The 16,875-nt window shown below is 41.3% G+C and overlaps 1 protein-coding gene across 3 annotated transcripts in view; it reads left to right on the plus strand.

The window, feature by feature from the left end:
* Positions 1–16,540, plus strand: part of pip5k1ca (phosphatidylinositol-4-phosphate 5-kinase, type I, gamma a) — a gene marked incomplete at its 5' end in the record, with an annotated part of 71,994 nt that extends 55,454 nt beyond the window's left edge. For 2 of the 3 annotated variants that reach the window (XM_080015236.1, XM_080015238.1), the window contains 7 exons: positions 1,080–1,164; positions 1,851–2,012; positions 2,639–2,777; positions 4,032–4,064; positions 4,400–4,519; positions 6,770–7,019; positions 7,618–7,691. In XM_080015236.1, the coding sequence (XP_079871362.1) occupies positions 1,080–1,164; positions 1,851–2,012; positions 2,639–2,777; positions 4,032–4,064; positions 4,400–4,519; positions 6,770–7,019; positions 7,618–7,626 (798 nt within the window). In that variant the 3' untranslated portion in view covers positions 7,627–7,691. Of the gene's footprint in view, positions 1–1,079; positions 1,165–1,850; positions 2,013–2,638; positions 2,778–4,031; positions 4,065–4,399; positions 4,520–6,769; positions 7,020–7,617; positions 7,692–14,397 lie in introns of those variants that run through there. The other variant, XM_080015237.1, reaches the window with a different exon arrangement.
* Between the last annotated feature and the right edge of the window lie 335 nt (positions 16,541–16,875).

Raw genomic sequence — 16,875 nt, forward strand, 5'->3', positions numbered from 1 at the left:
ACCTCCCTTAAATGTGCCTGGAGTTGAGTGGCATTCATCATCCAGTTCCACAGGGCACTGTTCACAATGAAGCGCTCATCAGTGTGGGAGTGTGTTTCTGTGACTCTTCCAGTCTCTGTATCTCTGTTGCAACCTGCTGATGACACTCTGTGACACTCTAAGCTCAGTGGCCACTTCCCTCTGAGAACATCCTGTTTGAGGCCTCACAATGGCGAGGTACTGTTGATCAGTTGTTAGGTGTCGTCTTGGTCTCATGATGTCAAAATGTGAACAGCATGATGAAGAGGACTGTTTAAATACCAATTCTAATTGAACCAGGAAATGTATTGGTCGATTCATGGATCAAACACCTGTTGTGAATGTTGCCGTTCAGCTCCTTGTTAGAGAACAGCAAGTTGTGCAAAAAGTACTGAAACATTGAACAGTTGGACATGTGCATTCAAAAGTTAAGAGAAGGTCAAATTAAGTTCACCTGTAAAGGTTATAGTGCATTTTAGGTTCATCCTGAAATTTCACCCGAAAGACGAATATCCCTAACTTTTTGTGAGTAGTGTATGTTCTGTGGCAATTGCAGCATCCAGAGGAGCAGTTGTTGAGACTAATGGAAACGTCCGTTGTTGACCGACTGTGACGGAATAATTGCCATGGGGCATTTCCTTTTTTTTTTTTTTTCCTCCACCTCTTGCAATCCATTCCATTAATGTCTTCTGCTCCCATTCTTAACCGTTCTTATATCTGTCCACACTCTCATCCAGCCCTCCCTCCCTGGGTCAGAAGCACAGACCAAGTGTTATCTGTCAGCCTGGTGGCAGTGGGATCACAGTTTGCTGGAACATGAATAATGAATTGATTACGTTGGTCTGCAGCCATCTCAACTGGGCCCTGGTTGTCGTCTCTCTCCTCTTCGCTCCTGATTTGGTCTTGGTTGCTGTTTACGGCATTAGCCCAGAGAACAGGATTAGAGAATTGGGATATTGTGGTTCGAATAAATACATAAATCTCAGCCCTTTTGTTTGCTTGTTTTCTCACACGCTGTATATCCCATTACACCCCCCCCACCCCCTTTCTCTCCTTCTCAGGATACAGTATCAGTCCATCGGCCAGGCTTCTATGCAGACAGGTTCTTCAAGTTCATGAGCAGCACAGTTTTCAGGAAGAGCTCCTGTGAGTTTGGTTCTGAGACGCTGCCTCACTTCTCCCTCTTTCAGGCCAAAGCCTCAACAGCAGAATCAGTTCGCCAAGCGATTAGCTGCTGCTTAATGTAACGTCACAACGAAATCTGTCCCTCTAGTTCCCATGCAGATTTCTGTCGCATCATGCTCTCATGGTGACAGATTCATCTGAGAGTAATTTCCAATTAGAGACACCATGTTCCCCAGAGAGATGACATTCACTGTGTGATGTCAGCATTGACTTAACAGGCAGTTTGACGTTTTGCTGAAATGAAACCTCTATATAATGCCATATTGCAGCCCTATTCAACTGGTAGTCTGCAGTCCAAATGTGGCTGGTGTACTAATGCAGACTGGCCCTCTGAATATATTTGAAGGTTAGCCATGAACTGTAGCTACTCTCTGAACAATGAAAATTTCTCAAAAGAATCTGCCACCAACAGAATGCAGTTGAATAGCCCTGCTGTATTGAAAAAGCTATACTGTATGTGGAGAAAGATATATGTTGGATATTAATTAGTATCAGCTCTCCCTGTAATTATGTTTACTCTGGATTAACATTTTGCACGCCTATGATCTAGGTTTGATTACATTTCAAGAAGAAAAGCTAAAAGACAATTTCTTCTCGATACTCACTCTGTGTGTGTTTGTGTATGTGTGTGTCCATCTGTCCTCCAGCTCTGAAGTCTTCCCCTTCCAAGAAGGGTCGTGTCTCACTGACAGTGCCCAAATACGCGGGTCCCGGAGCGGCATGGTCCGCCAGCCAGCTGCACTCCGAGAGAGACGAAAACATCTACGACCTGAGGGGAGCGCACAGCTTCCCCACGCTCGAGGACGAGGGTAAGGGAGCATATACACACACGCACATGCGCGCGCGCGCACACACACACACGCACGCGCACACAAATTGAATGCATTACATTGAATACAAACACACATATAAAAACTTCAGGTATAAACGTATATGAACTTTGTATATAACATATCTAAACTTCAAACAATCATACAGTATATATAATCTGCCTTCTGGGTTTTAAGGGAGTTGTGTTGGATGTCTGAGTGCTTAATCTTTGAATGTTCAAAGTTGACTTGACTAGACAAACTGGATGCATATGTGTGTTTGATTATACATATACACAAAGTCAAGCAAAAAAAATGCATATATATTTATGCAAACTTGCACAATTTCCCACTATTCTTCATTGTTTAAATTGTTTATTTTTTTATGTATGTATTGTTTATTGTATATTGCCAATTTTGTTATGTTTTTATTTTATTACTTTTATTAGTATTACCTACTGTTTTGATGTGAGCTGCTGTAACAACTGTAACTGCTGTGAAATTTCCCTTTTATTTTTACCTCTTGGTTGCTTTCTGTCCCTAGCTGCCTTAACTCCCTCTCTTTCTCTTTCTCTCTCTCTCTCTCTCTCTCTCTCGCTCTCGCTCTCTTTCGTCCATGGTCAAAGGGCGCCCAGACCTTCCTTGCACGCCTCCGTCTTTTGAAGAGGCCACCACAGCGTCCATTGCCACCACACTCTCCTCCACCACCTCTCTCTCCATCCCCGAACGCTCTCCCTCAGACACTGCTGATCATCCCCGCTACAGGTACAGACAACACACACACACATTATCAAGTGTGTCGTAGTCAACGTTATTAATTGCAATTTGAATCCCGATGCTGATTCTCCACTCTACCAATGATTCAATTGAGAGTCTAATGTATCATGATAATCTACACTTCTCATCAGTGTGGAGTCAAATAGATGAACAGTCTCACTTTCATGCTGTCTATCTGTGGACAGGGACATGGCACTGTTCTCACATCCACTGTAGGATTGATAGATCGTCATTATTGCCTGGCTGATACCCATATCTAATTGAAATGTCATTTCAGCGTCATCACTCTACTACCCCCCACTCCCCGTCAGTTATGCCGGTGTATCATGATATTTGGTTATCGCCCAAGCTTAGTTAAAAGTAAACACTTATACATCGACTCGGTCTGCAAGCAGAACTCAAATGCAGGCAGTGAACCATAATATGGTGGAAAAAGCTGTATTTATTGTTACACTAATGTCTCTGTCGCAATGTAGCTTGAATGTTATTCTCCCTTGTAAGTCACTTTGGATAAAAGCGTCTGCTAAATGACTAAACGTAAATGTAAAATGTAATGAAATATGACTTGAACCCAAAGGCCAATTTAATTTAGACACTTTGCAATGTGTCCAGATACCTCCAGATATTTCTCTATTCACTTTCATAGTAATCTAGGTGAGCATCTACGCAACTGATCTGTGTGGCACTGAAATTAGGCAGCAAGCTCAATGAAACAGTATTATGTAACACACTCTTGCCATTTTTTATTGAAATATTTTAAATAATGTGTTTTCTCTAGTATTGTATGTTGGGTTTTTATAATTAAAGTACAAGCAAAATGTTTCTATTAAAATTCCCCCTCCCTCAATTTGAATAAATAATTCTGTGTTCACATAGTTTTGGGTATTGGAATATGTGAATGACTGTGGCCATCCATACTAAGCGCACATTGATTGTTTCCCTCTATTGCTGTAATATGTTGAAACGAGAAACCGAAGATAACTAAAAAGCGGCAATTTTTTCATTTTGTTTTGTTTGCCACAACTTAATTTCCTAATGAGCTTCTAACATGGAAAACCTGAATCACATTTTAGAAGGATGCTGTTTATTTCATCCCTTTAAAAAAAAAAAAAAAAGAACTACGAACCATAGGGAGCTTTAGAAGGCCCTGCTGCAGTGCTGTGTACAGGGTGTCCAATGTGAGCTCTTTGCTGTGGTTCTCACCTCAAGCTCTGACACTGTTCTCTTTGTCTCTCTCTTCAGGAGGCACACCCAGTCTGTCAGCCATGACGGAAGGTGAGTCTGGCTGATGAAACACAATGTTTCTGTTCTATGTTGAACTGATTTTCCACAGGGTGTGGAACTCTATATTTTTATTACATTAGTCATTTGTGAGTGTGCAGGAAAGTGTGTGTGTGTGTGTGTGTGTGTGTGTGTGTGTGTGTGTGTGTGTGTGTGTGTGTGTGTGTGTGTGTGTGTGTGTGTGTGTGTGTGTGTGTGTGTGTGTGTGTGTGTGTGTGTGTGTGTGCACTTTATTATTACATCATTTCTTAATTTCATCATTGCATGCTTTAATTTTATCTGTTTCTTTAAATGTACGTCTGTGTGATATTGTGTGTGTGTTTCTGCAGGACCCAGGAGGAGCTACGTGTGCGCGAGGAGGACCAGCAGACCATCACAGTGGAGGTGGAGGTGAAGAGACACGACAGCGAGCCCACCATCTCGGCCCTGCAGCCCTCGCCTGAAGCCAGGTATGGCCCCAAACCCACTCGGCCATCCAATAATGTCCCTCTCCCAGTTGATCTTCTAAATTTTGTTCCTGGTCTAAAGGAGTACTTGGAGCAACGCTATTTTTAAATACCAGTAAATACAGTCTGCGAAATTACGTATGAAATCTAACAACGGCACTTTTTGCATCACCTCCACCTGATTTGCATAAGCTCCATGGTTCCTTGGTGCAGCGAGAAAACAACCAAGGGCTATTTTGGGACGTCGAAAGTTCCTGTTCCTGATAGTTTGAGTATAGTACTGTGTGACTATTGATGAAAATTGGGTACCAATGATAAATGGCCAAAATCTTCAAATAGAGTTGAGTAGAAACTGGTAAATACTGTAACAGTGTTGGTGTTGAGTTCATGTCAGGACATAGAGTTTGGGATTATATCAAATACTCATTATATCAAAACAAATTTCTGTATATTTAATTTTTAAAGTATTTAAGATCTTTGGAAATTATATGTCATATGCAGTTCAATTCTGCTCATTTACGTCGGTTAGTAGTCTATATCTACACTGTTTAACCAGAGTGTGGAATTGAGGGCTTAGTTCTCTGCCAATGGGAACCAGAGGCTCTACATCTCCCACCGAGCGGTGACAACACGGCAAAGTGATGATCCCAGAGGACATGTAAGCTAATTGAGGTGAGCTAAGCCGCATAGCCATTATGAGCACTCAATGATCCCCAATCATGATATGACTCAGTTTGGCACTGCACTATAAATAACCCGCTGCAAGGCTCACCTACGCAGGCGATGCCAGCTGTTAAGCTCACACACCTCTGACTGTGCGACCTCTATCTCACACACACACTACAAAATAAAATTGACTTATTGGGTTGTGGGAAGGGTTTGTGATCACCTGTTTAGACGGATAGTTGGACATATCTGGAGCAGGCATCGTGTGTGTGTGTGTGTGTGTGTGTGTGTCTGTGTGTGTGTGTGTCTGTGTGTGTGTGTGTGTGTGTGTGTGCGTGTGATGATGATGATGATGTGACATCGTGTGAAAATCATGGGACTGGAGCCTTGACGTAGTGGGGTTGGTGGGGACTCACAAAGAAACAAAGGCAGTGGGACAGGAGGGTCCCACTGAGATCATCTGGACCTCCACACATTCTCTGCTATGAGGGAAGATTAGCTGCTATTGAAATAGTGGCATTATGGGAGTTGAGGTGAATTTAATTCAACTGAATGTTGAATGAAGCACATCTAATAGTCCCAACTGAACTGGAAAACTAAAAGCAGTGCACTGCTTCTTTGGTTCAGGGCTGGAAGTAAATTAATAGTCTTAAGGGTGTGGCTGTTGATAGACAGTGAGGAATATGAGGCTCTGCTTCTGGGAAGCAGTGGCCAGACATATGGCCTGGTGGTCTTAAGGAGGTGGCATAAGTCTGGAGAGCGGCTAGCAGAAGGGCAGTTGACCATCTGGTTGGCCCCACCACCTGCCTGCTGCTGTGTGTAACGAAGGGAGGAAGACGGGGGCGAAAAGGAGTGCGGTAGAGGTAGAAGTAAAGAAAGACAGAAAGAAAAGCTTTAATTTAAATGTAGGTACCAGACATTAGATACTGTCAGATGCAGACTGAAGGGGTCTAACAAAGATGCAACAAGGCAAAAAGGCAACAATAGAGACTGTAAAAGACACTGGCAGAAGAACTCACAAAGATTACCGAGGGAAAAAAAACAAGAGCGGGAGAAAGAGACCTTCTGCATGGCAACCGTCACTGCATGCCCCCGCTGAGCCAATCAGCTCTCTGTGTGAGATGCCAGCTCTGCTCTTTCTCAGCAGGCAGACTGGACTTTCATTTTTTTAGCGGGGCTTAGCTCAGACGTACGAGCTGAGAGAGCATTCGGGACGAGCAAAACTCTGTCCTATTAGTCCGTCCCGACCAGGAATAACAAAGGCTTGTGGCAACACATGACTTTTATAACTCCGGCAGTCGAGACACACACACATAGTGTGTTTGTGCTTGCTACATATTGCCAAGAGCTCATCAGCAAGTAAATGAGCATCTTTTATTCACAACCCTCTCAATCCTCCTGCTCTACTGGAGGGTGTGTGGGGGTGCGTGTGTGCGTGCATGCGTGTGTGTGCGTGCGTGCGTGCGTGCGTGCGTGTGTGTGTGTGTGTGTCCTCATTGAACCATAACCAACCATGTTCAACCTTGGTAATGGGGATTATGAGAATAATTTGTATAATTAGCGTGGGACCTCTGTCTTTCTTTGCAGTGATGTTCCCGAAGAAGCCAGGGCTTCTGCTCCTCCTGCTGCTTCTGCTGACAGCTCCTCCACGATTCATGCCCAGGACGCATCCTTTGCCCCTGGGGCTGCAGGGTCCTCTGACCCCCTGGAGCCCCCCGCCAGCCCCAAGGTAGTGGTGGTGGAGGCAGACAGGGCCAGCCAGGTGTCTGTCTCCGGATGCACCAGCCAGGCCTCCGTGGATGATGATGATGACGTGCCAATCACAGATATCTACTTTGTAAGCTATGGACATTAAACACACACACACACACATACACACACACATGTTTTCAATTATGCTTACATGTATGCACATTAGGGCTGGCTGATATCTAATTTGTTATTTTTTTATTAAATAAATCCAATAGTTAAATTGAATTTTTTAATATTGAAATATTCTCACATAGCGTTAGATTGTGAAAAATACAATAATATCCTGATATGTAGAAATATCATGATGTTATATTTTGGCTTCACCGCCCAGCTCTATTGCACCGATGCTCAAACTCAAATACACAAACTTCTCAACAGGTTTGACAAACAAAAGTTGCTCAATAGCTTTCATCTCATGGAAAGCACAGTGGGTTTTTTTACCCGAGTCAAGATACAACTTCACGCAGATCATTCCAGAAGTCATTCTCATCATTGTGCTAGTCCATCATTTTCGTTTTTTGTGGAGGTTTTAATTCATCTTTTAAGTCTTGAGTATAATCGCCCTCAGTGTCTATTCGTTTACACAACACAGATGTCATCGGTCTGAGCGGTATATTGCACGCTAATAAACACCACTATGTGCGGGCTCCTGCCAGTGGACTGAGTTCTATGGTTTCCCACAGAAACGCTGATGAAAGCTCCGCAGGCAGAGACTCAGGCTGGTATGGAGGATGACAGTAGCAGGTTGCAGTGTCCCATGCATTCTCTGAAACACTATACTTTTCAGTGTGGTTTGCTGTGTTTGCAGCATAGCAATGCATGTCCACCACCGTGCTTGCTGCTTTTTTTTTTTAACAGTGGCTGTCAGAAATGACCAATTCTGCATTTGCACCTCTTGATAAGAGCGAAAGATGGAAATAAAAAAGGAACCCAGGTGTCTCTGCGTGTGGTTTGTGTGCGCTCTGTCTGCATGCTTGTGTGAAAAACAACCACCAATTGTTCCCGGCCGACTTGTGTTGGCAGGTTTAAATTCCCCCCCGCGGCAGAAGCCATGAATTGATGTATGAGTGTCAGGTAGAGGATAGGGAACAGAGCCAGCGATGGGCGCTGCAGATAGCAGAGTTCCTGGCTCCACTCTAGAGGGGTGTCTCCTGTCAAGAATCAAACGCCCTGTAATGTGGTGTGAGAGCAGTTAATGGCCGGCTGGTCAGTCAGTCAGGGAGCTTCCTGTCTCACCGGCCCGCTCCAACCAAAACACAATTCATGCTTTTTGAGGTAACCAGCTTACTGTGTAGTGAAGCAGGCACGGTAGAAGCACTTTATGAGCTCAAGTGGATTTTAGTAACGATAAAGTTTGATCGGTTGTTCTTCAGGCATTGCTGAATTTGTCTTTGTGAGCACTAACTAGTGAAGTGCACTGCAGGTCCTCATGCAACCATATAGCAGGCACCAATTGCAATACAGAGATAAAACATGTTACAGGAGGTTGCCAAGTGAAGGTCTGGACAGTCTAAGCTCACATTTAGAGACCTGAGTGGAAAAAGCAGTGGAGCTGGTTTCCTGTACTGGCAGGCACAGTGTTTCTCTCCATGTGCCAGGCCACAGAGAACCTGCTGGAATGCTCTAGGCTTTGGCCAGGGAGAAGGTCAAACATCCCATTTCCCTTCACCATCTAAAAGAAATTCAGGCTTTTTCTCATAGAGGGTCGGTGTCAATCTTCGGTACTATGTACATTTCTCCCTAATGTCCGCGGCAGCTTTCCACCGAAGTGCTCGCCCTGGCTGAATTGCATAGCAGACCGTTTGAGTTGTGTAGGAGCTCCCGTTACTTTGTAATATCCATCGCTGCTCAGTCTGTATCAGCTCCATATCCGAGATAGTGGAAATCTCTACAGATACAAAAGCACACTATGCTGCATAAAAATTGCAAAAGTGCAGCACTAAAAGTGAAGCAAAATAATAAATGGGCATATATCTCTTCCTGCTGCAAAATGTATTGTTGTGAGGAAAAAAGATTGCCTGGAAAACCTTTGCAATAACACATTTTTTTTTATATATATATATACTGTTCCATGGCATCTGACAAGGACACCCTTCCTCTGCCAACTTCTCTGTCCGTGTGTTCATACAACAACATCAACACCTCAACTACTTGGTTACTGTATAACATAATATTTTTGGTTTATGGTGAAAGCGATATGATATGCATGTTGTGGTATGGTTGAGTTTTTGATATTCAAGTCCTCCCGTGGCCATCCTCTAGGGTGTGACTCCTCTGTATAAATTACCATTATTGCAGCCCAGTTAGAATCAATAATTATAATGGAGGCCAAGTGCACAAAAATGCCCTTCTAGTCATAATATATTCCCACGTGCAACAGGACTGACAAAGGTTGACAGATGAGCTGCTGTTGTTGTTCTGCACACAATTGATTTAGTATGGCGCCTTGTAGGTGTCATGGGAGCAAGAAATTGTGAAATAGTTCCCTCAAATTACTCATTTGTTCTCTCAAATAACTAATTTCTGCTTTAAATGACTTAATTCATTTCCCCATTGACTCCTATTTAATGCCTCCCGTTTCTCTTTATTTTACGGTGACAGCTTTACGCCGCGTTGTTTGCCTGCAGAGCGGGAAATTTGGGGAAACGGAAGAAATTTATTCGACCACCTTTTGTAGAAATGTGGTATTCTAGCCGATTTGACCCTCAATTTGTGGGTACAAATAAATGATTTTAAGGAAAAAATTAAATAATTTGCGGACAGGGTATTAATAAGTCATTTGAGTGAACAGATTACTAATTAGAGGGAACGATATAACTTTTCTTTTCTCCTATGAAACCTCAGTTTCTTACATACAACCCTTAATTGGCCCCAAATGTTATTTTAAATGCATTTTTAAATAATTAAATATTAGTGATTATTTATTTTCATGTATTTTTTTCATGTTTTCGTACTATCTCCATGTGTTCAGTCTACTGTCTGAACTTGAGTAGCCCACAATTTGGATTAGCGCTTTCCCCTCCAGGACAAAGGGGTTTGCAGCGCTCAGTGAGAATAGATAAGAGGTCTAATGGTCATCCTGGAGATATCGCACCCGCTGACGGGAGTGAGCGGGAGTGAGGGATTGGGGAAATGAGTGTCTGTCACTTTTCATGCTTCCCACTCACCTCTTCTCAACTTTCATCCTCCTCCCCCATCTCACTTCTAACTCCTTTGTCGACTCTCTTCCCTTCTTTTGTTCTTCTTATTCTTCTTTTCAACTACTAATTCTGTATTCCCATCAGATCTTTCTTTCCCTCCTCTCTTAGTGTCTCCTCCATCACTGCTGGCACCTGCTTGTTGGTCGTTGTTAGTTAGTTGTTTTATTTACATGTTTTGTTTGTTTATTTCTACAATTGCCCTTTAATTCACTGGGATTTGGGCTCCTAGCCTATTTTTTTAATTTTATTTTACAAAGGTTTCACTTTCCAACAAGAGCTCTCCATCCAGCACCGACTTATCAAGCTGTAATGTAGGAGAGGTGGTCGGAGGCAGTAGAGAGAGAACTGCATTTTTTTGGGGTGGGGAGGGGTTCGAGTTCCCAAATTAGAGAATCTGCTCATCTCCGCTGAGATTCAAGATTCAAGAGGTTTATTTGTCACATACATATACATACTTTCATACTTATATGCAGTGAAATGTCATCGGCTCTGTCATATGCTGAGCTTTTCAGATATTCATCCTTACGTCATGTTGAGTATTTTTCTTTCTTTCTTTTTCTTTTCTCCCTTTCACCATCTCTGTATTCAAACTGTGTTGCTGTCAGTTTTCGGACGGGAGGACCTGGGTGGTCTCTCCTGTCCGACCGAGGAGGAATCCCCCGTCGTCAGTAAGTGAGTCCCTCCAGCCACTGAGTGCGAGTCATAGTAGCTGCAGTGAGGCTCCCGCTGTATTTAGATGGAAGTAGCATCCTGTAGTCTTGGGTCCGCTGCTTTGGTGTTCACTCCTCTTCAGTTTGCTTCTGTCGCTGTCTTCATGATACTTCGACTTGTTTTTTCTTCTTAAAAAATAAATCTCATACAGGGCCCGACACTAACTTTGAATGGTCATCATGCATCAGGTAGTTGTTGCCAAGACCGTCGAAATGGTTGCCGAATTTGAATCATTTCAGAATTAAGTGATAATGATTCAATACAATTTGAATCCATATTTCAGTATTCTCACCTGTTGCACCATGGGAGAAGCTACGGTGGATACAAGATAACATCAACAAAGTAATGCTAAAAAGCTATTCTATTCTAGGCGCTTAGTCCGTATCGAGATAGCATTAGCAGGATACATATTTTATAATCCATTTGTGGAATCAAAGACCAGATAGACCACCCAATAACATTACGGAGGTTAGAGGGAGAGGAAAATCAACTGTTGTTTTGTTCGTTCTGAGCTACTGTAGAAAAATGGCGGTGCAACATGGCGGCCTCTAGATATAAAGGGGTCATTCTAAGGTAACGAAAATACGATTGTTATTTTCATGGGATTATACACTTAATAAAACATGAATGTGAATATTAAATTCCATTTCTGCCGTTAACTTCTGTGAATTCTATACACTGCACCTTTAAGCCTTCAGTAATGTAGTTGTGCCGTTTGCTATCATTGCCTGTGTGTCTGTTGTCAAAATCGTAATTGAATTAATGTAATGTAATTGAATCACTCCATCCGACACTGCAGGTTTGTTTGTGGCCATATTGAGTTACATAAAGGACACGTTACTCCTCGCCTGGGAGAGACAGACATGAGACATGCTTCCTATTTGACAACACTGTCACCCATTAGAATATTCTCGCACTAATGTCCTCTCACTCCCTTACGTTCGGCCGAGGCGCGCTCCCTCTCTCTCTCTCTCTCTCTCTCTCTCTCTCTCTCTCTCTCTCTCTCTCTCTCTCTCTGCCTGAGAGGCGGTTTGTCCACGCTTTGTTGACCACATAGCTCTGAGCTGTGTCTGTGTGTGTGTGTGTGGGGGGGGTTGGTGGTGACATCAACGTACAGTGCCTCCACCTGCTTCATCATCACTGAAACGCGTTTCTCTCTCTTAAAGGGTCGGTGTCACTCTGAGGGGAATTTGCTAGAATGTCTTGAAGGAGCAACATTAGCGCTAAATCACAAAGCGGTCGGTCGGTCCTGCTCCAATAAGGATGAAGATATCCGCTTTGTCTTAAGCTCCTGGCTTCCTTCCTTCCTAACCACACTCTTGCTCCCCTCCTCCTCCTCCCCCTACCTCTCTTCCCTCCTCCTTTTCTCATTTTTGGCTGATGCATAGAATCATCCTTCTCTCGAACCACTTCACTCACGCTTTTTCGGACCAAATCCAAATTAGTCATTACGCAAATGGAATGAGGCATACGGTTCAAAAAGACCTGACTTAGACTCGACATATTATTCAAATCATGCACATTTAAACACCAATACTTACATCAGCTTGGTCTTGTCACGACTAATTGTATTTTATCATGAATTTACAACGCTCCCACATTCTAAATGATCTTCCAAGTTCACATTGTCTGCATTGTCTCTGCAGCCCTTCCTCCTTTATGCATCTCTAATCTTCATTTCCTTTCTTGTCTTGTCTTCTCTGCTCTTCTGTATGTCTGCCTGCCCTTGCTGCTTCTGTCTGCCTGCTGCCACCGGCATTATTTCCCTCTGCCTCTCTGGCGCCCCCTGCTGCTTTGGGTGTGTAAAAGCAGCCTCCAGAGGACAAGACCTGGGTGTACTCTCCACTACACTTTGGCTCAGAGTCAAAGACCCTGCCGGATGGGGAAGGGGAGAGTGAGACAGTAAGTGAGATGCATCAGAATAAAACAGACAATGATGAAGCTCAACATCTCCGTGTGGTGGAGTGTTTAGAGGTGAACTTTCATAAAAAAGACGGGGTCTGGGATTATATGGATTAAAAGGATGATCTTCCACTGAGAATGTTAGGGAGGCTTTGTATAATTTGCTGCCAATGCCTTTAATCTAGCTGTTGGCCAAATGCGAATAATTAGCAGGTCCATTGAACGATCCTACGAGCTCATGAATAGGAACCTGTCCATACACAGTATATGTACAGCAATGTACATTAGCGGGCACTATAATCCCCGATGTTCAGCCCTCCTGCATCCATACAGCCCTCCAACAGCATGACGTACCACCGTGTGTTTACTACTCTGTTCGCCTGCATGAGACCTCTCTGTGTCTGCACCTCATGTATCACTCCAGGTTGCATCAGACTCAGTGATGGGCGATATTTCACTGCCGTGATCGGCGGTTACCTAAAATATAATTTATACTCAGCTCAGGATATTGCTGAACTAGTGAGAAGTACGGAGGAAACTTATTTTATCCCGCTGTGTGATGGCATCTAGACAATAACTCATACATTCCACAAGAAAGCAATGATGGGAAAATGCTGTTTCATGTTTTAATCACTTATTTTTGCTGAGAGGCAAGTGACGCAGTGTCAAAAGACAAAGTATAATTGAGGCCAATTGTGTGATTGGAATTAAAACAAATGGAAAAAATATATAATTTGTTTACTGCACTAGATGCATATTTTTCATGCCTCTCTCAGAAATCTGATCTGCAATTATTTTTACAAACCGTACGTGGGGAATGTTCCTCTGGACAAATTCAAAAAGAGATAACTGACAGGAAGAATAATTTTCTGTTATTAAAGAAAGGCATCAGTGTCTGAAAGGCTGCAGTCTTTCATATCTATATTATGGACACATTTCAGTGCATTCATATTTTATTTAACACCTTAACAAAAGATAAGAGATTACGTTATATGGCCATGATTAGCAACCTTTTTTCCCATCTGGTAGGTCCGTCAGTCACTGCTGCTGTCAATAATTCAGTTATTGAGGCAGAACATTGCACAAAATCCTTTATGTCATGCTCTGATAACCCATTGATTTTCCCTCTTGGTCATTTCGTTTTTCGGATAGCTTTATTTGTACCTATATACCTATATACCTATATGTATACCTGTATTTATTTATACCTTTATTAAAAAAAACTAACAGCTGTTGCGATGTTTGGCTACAGCAACTACTTTAGATCATAGATTTAACTACTAGCACTCTAGTTAATCATTACAGGGTTCATTTTTTATTTTTTTATTTTTTTTAATGAATCACACTATCCAACACTGGTCCACAAGTAGTCAGTAGTAGTAGTTAGTAGTTTTACCTTTTCGGTTTCAAACTGTCACTTCATTATTCTCTGGATAGTCATGTACGATCATCTGGTGTTCCCATTTGCTCTTTGAATTTTCCTCTGATTCAGTTTACAATTGTGCTGGTCTGGCATTCACATTTACTCCACTTAGTGTGTGTTAAGTATTAAACACATGAAGAAATACAAACAGTTATGTAGGATTTATCAACACTCTTAATACTCTCTGTTTTTCCTTTTTGCCTTTCCCTGCATCTGTTTGCCTACAGAAATAAGCCATCACTCTTCACCGGAAAGGAGCGGAGGACGCTGCAGTGAAGAGGAACTGATTTGGCTGATGCCCAGACCGAAGCATGGAGGGGCGTCCCAGTGTGGATCCCAGTCTGCGCCATGTTGAGGTGGAGGAGACCCAGCGATAACATCATCAGATCCTCCCGACCTCCCGTCAACCCTGACAGTGAAATAATAAAACCTATAGAAACACAAGAGCTGCACATATAAGGCTTTTCTCGTACGTTTGTCCAATCAAAACATCTAGATATTTCTGATATTCCTATTGGGAAAAATAATCGGTGGTCAGATGTTAAGTTCCTATCATGTAAATTTATACCAAATTGTCTTTTTCTTTTTTAACTTTTTTTTTTATTTAAGCTCTTTTCCCCAGTCATTTTACTACTGTGAATATCTTATTTAGTTCATTTAGTTGTTGTCTTTATCATCACTGGTACTCTATCACTAGACAACTTATTTTTACCCAGATTTTTTTATTTTTTTTTTCGGTATGTATAAAAATATTATTTGAATTTCACTATTTTAGTACAGTACTTCACTTGTTTAAGAGTAATCAAGAGTTGTTTTGTATGTTCACCTCATGGATATCATGAAACATACATTTAAGCATCTTTTTGCCACATAATTAAATGGAAAAGAAACCCAATGCCTATGTTACTTGCCTCCAAATTGGATGGCATTTATCCAGACATTACAAAAGTAGACATTGTCATTATAGTCATTATAGTCATCTTCATAACTACAATGTCTTCCAAGTATTAACCTGTTTTCGGACAGATGAAAACAAACCATTTTCTCATAATATAATATTGACTATATTATTTATTTTAATATATATTTTTTTTATATAGGCATCTGACACTACCCGATTCCACGTGAAAATAATTTGTTAAATAGACATCCCATAGACATTTCATACGTTGGTAGATTTAGCAGAACAGTTGTAGTATTTTCAGTCAATATCATTGGTATTGCGATTAGATTTGAATTAAGTACAGAGTAAATTGCAGCGTTGACTTGGTGACACATGGAAGTTGTTGGTGAAATGAATTTTGTTTGCACTTGATGAAAAGGACCTAAAACAAGTCATAGAGGCCAAAACAATACACAATATCACAAAGTTTTCCAATAACCATGGGTTGTATTGTTTTTATTTTTATTTTTTTCTATATGTATTGGATCGTTATTCTACTCACTAAAGATGATTTTCAGGCACTTTATTTTTTAAATACATGTGTGATGTTGAAGTCAATCACAAACATTCTAGGACTAAAGTTCATCGTGACTCTCAGCTAAGATTTAAGTTATGGTTCTAAAGTTATTTTAGTCCTTCTCTATTTAACATTTCAGCTAGCAGTTTTTCCTCAGTTGGTGTGTGAGTAATGTCGAGGGAAGACAATATCAGACGTGTAAAATAAAGCTATTTTCACCTTCATCATGTGCACTGGCCAGTAGCAATCAGTTTGCTGTTGGTCATCACATGGAAACCATAGCAGCAATATTTTGTACAGCCTAACGTTAAGTTACTTATAATTGCCTTATTGAGAAATGCAAAACAGGCCTATAATTTATATATATTTTTTCCACTCGTGCTGTTTTTGTTTTTCTTTTCGATGGCTGTTCTCTTAAGAATGTGTACATAGGATTATAAATACATATACAAAGATATATAAATATATTTTCCATTTGAATTGGAGAATATTATTTTTATTTGTTTTTATTTTTTTGCTGCTGGCAAGAAATGATTGCAATCTATATAATTTACTGTATCATATCCAATGTGTTTAATGAGATGCAGCTATATTTATGGGCCATAAATTGCGGCTGTTTCTGTGTAAAGATATTGAAAAACGAGATGTTTGTTGATTTTACTGTACATGCAGGGTCAATAGGGTTCTTTCGACAGTTCAGCTGTGTTGTGTATGTGTTTCGATGCCGTGTTTCCTCATCCTAGGGAGAGTCCTTTACAGAGACATAGCATGTTTTAAAAATGAATATGCATATCAAAAATGTGTATTTATGTATATCTTGTGTATATTCATCTATTTATATGTGAGGATAAATAGATGGCTGTATGTGTGTGTGTTTGGATCAGAATGAATATAAAATAAAGCAGTTGTATGTGTATGACTTGTTGTCTGCGCAGGTTTTAACACTCTCTGGACTAAGACATGTGGAGGTATTTATTTAATATGTAATTGAACCTATATCCCCTCTATGTGCGCATTTCCAAAATGTATTATTGTATTTCGAGAATTAAGACCGAAAAAATAAGATTCATATTCTATGGTTTTAATCTATTTAAATTCTTGTTTTTTATTTAGACATTTTATTTCGGAGAACAATTATATTTACTTTTTTGTGGCCCTTGTGTTCGTATTAAACAAAAAAACACATTTGTTATTGATTTTCGGACTATAGCATTCGGGGGAAGCGTGTGATTGGCCGATCCGTCC

The sequence above is a fragment of the Zeus faber genome (genome assembly GCF_960531495.2).
Source record: "Zeus faber genome assembly, chromosome: 1".
NCBI classification, from domain to species: Eukaryota; Metazoa; Chordata; class Actinopteri; order Zeiformes; family Zeidae; genus Zeus; species Zeus faber.